This window comes from Phragmites australis, chromosome 4, assembly GCF_958298935.1.
Source record: "Phragmites australis chromosome 4, lpPhrAust1.1, whole genome shotgun sequence".
Taxonomy (NCBI): domain Eukaryota; kingdom Viridiplantae; phylum Streptophyta; class Magnoliopsida; order Poales; family Poaceae; genus Phragmites; species Phragmites australis.
In genome coordinates this window covers 36,584,861-36,592,733 of record NC_084924.1, presented here as the reverse complement: position 1 = coordinate 36,592,733, position 7,873 = coordinate 36,584,861, and the positions used below count along the sequence as shown (strand labels likewise).

Sequence of the window (7,873 nt, the reverse complement as noted above, 5' to 3'; positions counted from 1 at the left end):
CCATTTCTCTGTCGATCGCCGGTGCAGGGGGAGTCTTGCACTATAAGTGAGTCAAACTGTCTGTATCAATTATTGCTTCCTCATTTAACGCGCAACATTACCTGATATGTTGTTGTCTCAGAGAACCCAACTAAAATTATCAAAAGGTTGGCCTCGGATTGGCCTATTAGGTCCATGTGGTATCCTTGAGTCAGTAGGTCAGAAATACAATTCCACATATTCTTACGTATAATCTATCTTATCCGTTTATATATTTCATCTGATACTTATATATTAATTGATTCTCTTTATTATTTTATAATTTTTTATCTATATCTTTAATATGAACCTTAATGCAAATAGACCAGCGGACCTTTCAGGTTGGTCAGCGGGCGAGCTAGCTGCGTTGGTCGAGCCGAACCGGGCAACGATCGCCCGACCCAAACCGTTCCGTGCAATGCAGAGCATTACTGTTTGCACAGTAATATGAGTTTGCTGCTACAGTTCTCTGCATTAATTAATCACTGTTTACCGCGGATTAATGCACCTACAGTGTTTGATTCTACTGTAGCACGAACCTGGGCTGTAGCATTAGGTACTGTAGCGTACTGTAGCGATTGATCCAATCCCTCTATTTCCAAATCAAGGGCTGTGGAGTGCTCCCAATGCACTCCACTGTAGCTCTCTGCAGTTGCCGGTGGCAACTGCAGAGGATCCGTGTCCTTCCGTGCTCCCTCCGTTCCCTGTGAAAGCGAAGGGATTCCTTCACACTCGTCACCCTTACCCAACCTCCCCCGCCGCCGCCTGTGCTGCCGACGCACAATGGCAACCGCCGCCCCCGCCATCACCGCCTCCTCCACCTCCTTCCTCCCTTCGTCGCCCTTCTCCCTCAAGTAATCCGCTCCTCCCTGCTCCCCGTCGTACCGTGCGCTTCGTTGCTTTTGATGGACACTTCTAATATAACTGTGAAACGCTTGTAGGGCGTCGAAGACCGGCCACCGCCGGCCCGCGGGGACGGTGTCCGTCAATGTCCGCTGCGTCAGTAGTCCTCCCGCCGTCGAGACATGTACTCACCTTCCCCTCGAACACTTTGTTTCTAATCCGTTCGCTGTAAGTAATGTTTAAGCTCTAGTAGCTATCGTTGAGGTATCCAATCGAATGTTACAAGTGCAAGTTCGGCTTCCATGGCCCTATTACAGATTGCAAGGCACGCCTTTCTTCCGTTTTCTGTCGTAGCTTTTGGTTTGGCTGATGTTGCATTCGTGCAAGGAGTTAGTTGGAGATGCTGTAGGGATAGAAATTCACATGGTGATTTGCTAAAAGTTTTATTCCTTTTGTGGTGTAGCTTACAAGACAAATGTCCCGCGCAATGCCAACATGGCGAAGCTCCAAGCAGGCTATTTATTTCCCGAGGTTTTGTATCGCTGTCAATTTCTTTCTTTTGTCTTTGATGCTTTTTTTGTTGGAGATTTGACTGATATTGACTGATAGAGGTTACTGTCGAGCAGATTGCCAGGAGAAGGGCAGCCCATTTGCTGAAGTTCCCTGATGCCAAGATTATAAGCCTTGGGATAGGAGACACTACCGAGCCCATTCCAGATGTCATAACAGATGCCATGGCAGAGGTATAAGTAACCTCTTTTCATTTCAACCCTATATGCTATCAATTCACAAGAAAATTGATAAAGTTCATTTAGTCAAAATACTTTTCTGTAAATGCAATGGACGTCACCTAATTTTTATGTTTTTCATTTTGGTTGCCGATTGTTTTTTCTTGTATGTCATCGTGGGAGTAAACTAAGAAAATCAATTTGCATTTCTTGTAGCAAAATATCTCTTACAGTTAATTTTTTTCTTGATTAGTTTGTTTGTGAATGCAGAGAGCACATGCTTTGTCAACAATGGATGGATACAGTGGTTATGGAGCTGAACAAGGTGAAAAGGTACTATTGCTTGTGGCTTTATTAGTATTTTTCTGTCAATACATTAGTAAACACAAGACAAATTCAAATAGCTGGTTAACAACTATGGAGTTGCACATAGTTATTTTGTGGAATATGGTTGTAAGAATTGTTGTCTATCAATAATATTCAAGGAGGATATATGTTCTGCTAATAATAAATACTTTAACATGACATCCGATACTCTGGTTCTTAGAGTTACTGTTTTCTAATGATTCACTTCTTGTCTTAGTTCAGAGACCTATTCTGTCATGGGCGCTTGATGATTTAATACTTTTCTTTTTCACTTACCCTTCTAAATACTTTTTTACATTTGTCCTACATGAATTTAACTTTGAAGCTTTCAACCATATATGAAGTTTAGTATTTGATCTATTATTTTATTACCTCCTTATTTTCAACATTATAAAATGCAATGTTGATTGTCAATACAGAAACTAAGGGCAGCAATTGCTGCAACCTACTATGCGGACCTTGGTATTGAAGAAGCAGACATATTTGTCTCTGATGGTGCAAAATGTGACATCTCACGTCTGCAGGTACCGAAAGGACCACCTCTCCCTGTTTTGAGTTTATCATTCACGTTAATTGTTTGTTAATACTTTCCATGGTTCAATAATTTAGGTCCTTTTTGGATCTAATGTGAAGATTGCAGTCCAAGACCCATCATACCCTGTAAGTGAATTCTTGAATTGATTTTAGCCCAGTTACTTTCCCCTTTCATATTCATGATTCTGAACCTTGTGTAGTGATTATGGTGATATTACTCCTTTTAGATTTTCGTCATTGTTTTTGTACTGTTACCTTTTCACATTATGTCTAATGAAAATTAAAACATCTCTTCCATTTTGATAGGCGTATGTTGATTCAAGTGTTATAATGGGCCAAACTGGCTTATATCAGCAAGATGTTCAGAAGTACGGAAACATTGAGTACATGAGATGCAGTCCTGAAAATGGATTTTTTCCTGACCTGTCAACTGTACCACGAACAGATATAATTTTCTTCTGTTCACCCAATAATCCTACTGGCGCTGCTGCATCTCGGGACCAACTAACAGAACTAGTCAAATTTGCTAAGGACAATGGGTCTATCATAGTCTATGATTCTGCTTATGCAATGTACATATCAGATGACAGCCCGAAGTCTATCTTTGAAATTCCTGGAGCAAAGGAGGTGTGCTCTGTGTTCCAATATTTTTACTTCTTTACACTGCATATTGGAAATTTTGAGCGCTTAATTGCATTTTTCTCCAATATATTTAGTGCCATTGCTATGATAATTAACATGTCGTTTTCTCCAAGTAAATTAAACCGCAGTTTTGTCATTATGGTTTGTTTACGTGCAGGTTGCCATTGAGACAGCATCATTCTCGAAATATGCTGGGTTCACTGGTGTCCGTCTGGGTTGGACTGTTGTCCCTAAGGAGCTCCTTTTCTCAGATGGACATCCAGTCGCTAAAGATTTCAACCGCATAGTCTGCACTAGCTTCAATGGCGCATCAAACATTGCTCAAGCTGGTGGTTTGGCTTGCCTCTCTCCAGAGGGTCTAAAGGTAGGATTTCGGGTTTTTGAAATCTTCGGAGGTTCTTTTGTCTTGTTTCTTCTCATAGATGTTTGTTCCCTGCAGGCTATGCGTGATGTTGTCGGCTTCTACAAGGAGAACACAGAAATAATCGTTGACACATTTACCTCACTTGGATTCAATGTATATGGTGCCAAGAATGCTCCCTATGTGTGGGTGCACTTCCCTGGTCGTAATTCGTGGGATGTTTTCGCCGAGATCCTTGAGAAGGCGAATGTGGTTACTACTCCGGGCAGTGGATTCGGACCTGGCGGCGAAGGCTTTGTGAGGGTCAGCGCATTTGGCCACAGGGAAAACATTGTTGAAGCTGCAAGAAGATTAAAGCAGCTGTACAAGTGAGCACGGACGCAGCCATTGCATTCTCGACGTTATCAATAAGAAAGAACACAACAGCATTTGGAACACCAAATTCACTGTGGAGCTACCTGGAGATACGAGAATTGAGACATGGTATTTTTGTAGGATTTCTGCGGTGTTACTCCATTGAAACCATTTCAAAATTCGAAACATCGTTTGTTGTAGCCTTGAGACTTTTGAATCACTACTGAAGTGGTTATCTCACCTAATGTTCGTTTCTTTGCTGTCATTGCGTTGTTGCTGTTACGTATTATATCTCCCAAGATGCATTGAAACGTTACAAATGCTGAGCACACAAAGATGGCCATAAAATATCTGATAAAATCGAAGTATACCTTTGCTTCTTTGGCATTTAAAAAATTACTCTACAGTAGTGTTACTCTAGTATCTATGTCAGTTGACCACCTAGAGAAGGGAATTCATCGGACTACGAGCTCCAATTATCTCAGCATAGAGAAAAGGGCGTTGTTGACTTCGTACATCAGTTCTGTAAATTTGCTAGAACCTGACATGGGATGCTGAAAGATAATATTTTCTAGATCCATGACAGCGTTGGTGTTCACACAGCTAGCACATGCCAAATTCTGCCAGGTTCACACAGAATGTGACATTCAAGGTAAGGTAAATTTCACATGAGTTCATTCATGGTGACAAACAGATAGATCGCACTCTTGGTTATTTTCGCAACTGCAAATTGGCAGTGACAGTGATTTCATTGACGAGCAATAAAATTTGTAGCCATCAAATCTGGAACATCACTATTTTCCAAAGAACTTCTAGTTCTAGTATCAAGTTACTAGTATAATTTGCATTACACCGTCAGAAACGTTGTCAAAATTGTCAAGACTGTAAAGAAGGTTTGTAAAAAGAAAAGCAAACATAACAGAGCCTCCAAGAGAACATAATATCATCTGCAATGACAATGAAGTTTATCTAAAGGTACTGTTCTCTTCATGCCTTGACAAAGAATACCACATTTACAGTGACAATTGACAGTACAAAAAGAACTAGTAAAAAAATACAAAATCTTTGATGATGTTGAGATGTCCTGACCAACATTTACATGCATCCAGCACCAAAGGGTTAACATCAATCCACAGTTTGTCATAATGTCAATGAGATGTTATAAATACAAGGAAATTGGCGCATAGTATAAGGCCTCTACAATGATTTAAATTGAAGTGGACAAAGATTAAGGACAAATGCAAACTGAAAGTAGCTTCCAGCTATGTATACTTTTTGAGATTTTTGAGCACACATATATGGCAAAACTAGAGTGTCATGCTACCGAACCTCCACTAATAGTAAGGCAAAGAATGCAAAATAATTGGCTCAGAGGACAACCATATCCTATACGAAATAATCCTAAATTCGTTTTTTATATATTTCAGTCAATCATTCAGGAATTTTCCAGATTCGGTAAAGCCGTATCACCTTAATAAGATTACCCCTACATTGATAAATCAAACTATGAGAAACCCGATGGGATTAATAGTGACAATCGTTGGTGTAAACAAGTTCCTACAGCCACAAACTGGGAGGTTCAGACTATTAATAAAGTACCACCTAGTAAGGCTATTATTTCTGGGATAAAGAGTTTTTACCAGTGTGCTATAAAACCATAGATAATGAGGTGAAAAATACCACATGAACAATTCCTTCCAGGACACCTACTCGTACACTTATTATGACAAAAGAAATCCAGAAATATTCAGCCAATAAGAGAGAAAAAAAAGGAAACTCTATAGGACGATATAGGGGTGACCAATAACTTGAGTTCCTTCATTGACTCAATTTCTAGGAGTGTAAGACATAACTTATGCCGACAAATAAACATAACATCATTCTCCTAACACCTCACATTACAACATAGATATCCATCCCATAATCCCACAACCCAAACTCCCGCTGTCACCCCAATTCTACAGAAAAACACTTTAGGTTTAGATCCAAGAGGATCTATAACGAACAAACAAAATAATAAGTGGAATTGTACTCTAATTATCATGTAGTAGTCTTGACAGCCTTGAATGCCGGGTGGAGCAACCCAAGCTCATCCTTCATCTCTAGCGGGTTACTGGTCTCATTCCTAATCCTCTTCACCCTCCTGCTCGCAAGCGACTTGTGTGTAAATCCATACATCTGCAAGATCTGGTTATCCCCAAAATTGAATGCACGGTCCATCTGCTTGAGGCAACGCTCAACAGGGTAGTCTCCAAACTTCCCACACGGCTTGCACCCGACAAAGTGAGTGACGAGTGGCCACCGGTGATCGCCAAGCCCTGGCTTGTAATTCTCAAGCATCTCCTCATACCTATCCACCAAGATCCCCCAGTAGCCATGGAGGTAGTACCCATTCTCAAGGCACACCTTATCACCCCATTTCTCACGCTGCGTGGCGAGGATGTACACCATTGCCGATTGATCATCGGCCTCGAACACTGGCCGATCCTTCAAGAACTTGGTCAGCACCTTGCCTGCCTCGATTCGGACAGGGCCCTTTGGCCCCATTGGCGCCCAAGTATCCAGCATGTCAAGCGACCACTGGCAGTTGCGCAGCAAGAAGCTGCCGGTGTTGAGCCCAATCCAATTCTTGTCGTCGTAGACCATCTCGTCCCAGCCGTGCAGGATGAGGTTGTACGGCCCGTAGCGCTCCCACGGCAGCTCGAATGCCATGTCGGTGAACATGGCGTCGGAGTCCATCCACCAGAGGAACTCGACCTCCGGGTGCGCGAGGAGCAGGGCGCGGATGAGCGGGAGCTTGGCCCAGAAGCCTGCCATCTCGGCGTCAAGCAGCGCCATGTTGTAGAAGATCTCGATGCCGTGGACGCGGCAGTAGTCAATCTTGTTCTTGATGGACTTGAGGAGGTAATGGTCGCCGACGGGGTTCTCGCAGGGCTTGGGCGAGGATCCCGTGACGAGCAGCACCCGCGGCTTGACGTCGTTGAGGAAGGGCGGCGTCTCCGGGTGGCGTCGGTGCCAGGCGGCGCGCTGCTCGTCCCAGTCGGAGATCTTGGGGCCCAGCGTGTAGGGCGGGTCCCTGATCGACCTCGGCGGCGGGTCGGGCTCGTCGTCCCGGCCGCCGGCGCCCGCCGCGCCGGTGGAGGAGGATGACCTGGACCTGGCGTCGTGGTGCTCGGCGAGCGCGCGGTGCGGGTGGGAGACGAAGCGCTGGCGGAGCTCGATGAGGTCCTGCTGCGGCGTGCCGAAGCGTCCGGCGCCGAGGGTGCCGCGGAGCACGACGACGGTGAGGAGGAGGCAGACGACGGTGAGCTTGGCGTTCCGCGCGAAGCGCTGGATCTGCCGCATCCGGCGCTCCCCCACCACCCGCTCCGCCGCCCACATTCCCCCCTCCCTCGACTCTTCCCCCGCCTTTTCCTTGCTCCGATCAGAACTCCCCTCGCAACCGAACCACCCAAACGGACAAAATGCAAGAGAGAAACAAACCAGACTCGAGACGGCCGCGTGCAATGCGGCGGGGGCGGAGGGGTTGGGAGGGGTGGTGGTGGAGTTTTTGAAGCGGGTAGGCGGAAGGGGAATTAATAAGGCCGGGACGGGAGGGTGACGGTGAGTGTGCCCGCGAGTGAGCGCGCACGTTGTGTGGGGGGAGGCGCCTCGGGGAGCGGATTGCGGACTGTCCGGGGTGGGCGATGGAAGGGAATCGAAATCGATATCAAATCAACCCCACCGCGGATGGGGGAGCGAGGAGGAAGACGGCGAGGAGGCTGAGGGGAAGGGAAGGGAAGGGAAGGGCCGCAGGACGACGCGGACACGAGCTGCGATGCTTCTACACCTTTTACGGTTTTACCCTTCCGCCAGTAACACGGCTATTTAATTAAGGAATTGAAATTGATTTGCCGTTCACCGCGCCCATCTGGTTTGGATTGACGCGGTGGGTTTATGGAGGGTGGGCCCGGTCAAATGATTTTTTTTCACTGCTAAAAGATGGCTTCGCCTTATCTGTTATTTTGGTTCAGTTATTAACTTAGGT

The 7,873-nt window shown here is 45.2% G+C and overlaps 2 protein-coding genes across 2 annotated transcripts; one reads left to right on the top strand and one right to left on the bottom strand.

Moving 5' to 3' along the window:
* Positions 1 to 709: 709 nt before the first annotated feature.
* On the top strand, positions 710 to 4,111 carry LOC133916286 (probable LL-diaminopimelate aminotransferase, chloroplastic). The gene is made up of 10 exons (XM_062359899.1): positions 710 to 872; positions 960 to 1,045; positions 1,325 to 1,392; positions 1,488 to 1,604; positions 1,860 to 1,922; positions 2,375 to 2,479; positions 2,565 to 2,615; positions 2,796 to 3,116; positions 3,289 to 3,495; positions 3,571 to 4,111. Exons 1-10 carry the CDS (start codon positions 802 to 804, stop codon positions 3,862 to 3,864), a joined length of 1,383 nt encoding a protein of 460 aa, XP_062215883.1. The 5' UTR covers positions 710 to 801; the 3' UTR covers positions 3,865 to 4,111.
* Positions 4,112 to 5,643: 1,532 nt separating this feature from the next.
* On the bottom strand, positions 5,644 to 7,667 carry LOC133916287 (probable xyloglucan 6-xylosyltransferase 1). The gene has a single exon (XM_062359900.1). It carries the CDS (start codon positions 7,225 to 7,227, stop codon positions 5,887 to 5,889), a length of 1,341 nt encoding a protein of 446 aa, XP_062215884.1. The 5' UTR covers positions 7,228 to 7,667; the 3' UTR covers positions 5,644 to 5,886.
* Positions 7,668 to 7,873: the final 206 nt, after the last annotated feature.

What these genes read in the sequence shown, in the direction of transcription:
- LOC133916286 (XM_062359899.1), top strand. Translation starts at nt 802, where the DNA reads ATGGCAACCGCCGCCCCCGCCATCACCGCCTCCTCCACCTCCTTCCTC. An exon ending in TCGTCGCCCTTCTCCCTCAA is followed by an intron (nt 873 to 959) that starts GTAATCCGCTCC and finishes AAACGCTTGTAG; the next exon opens with GGCGTCGAAGACCGGCCACC. An exon ending in TCCAAGACCCATCATACCCT is followed by an intron (nt 2,616 to 2,795) that starts GTAAGTGAATTC and finishes CCATTTTGATAG; the next exon opens with GCGTATGTTGATTCAAGTGT.
- LOC133916287 (XM_062359900.1), bottom strand. Translation starts at nt 7,227, where the DNA reads ATGTGGGCGGCGGAGCGGGTGGTGGGGGAGCGCCGGATGCGGCAGATC.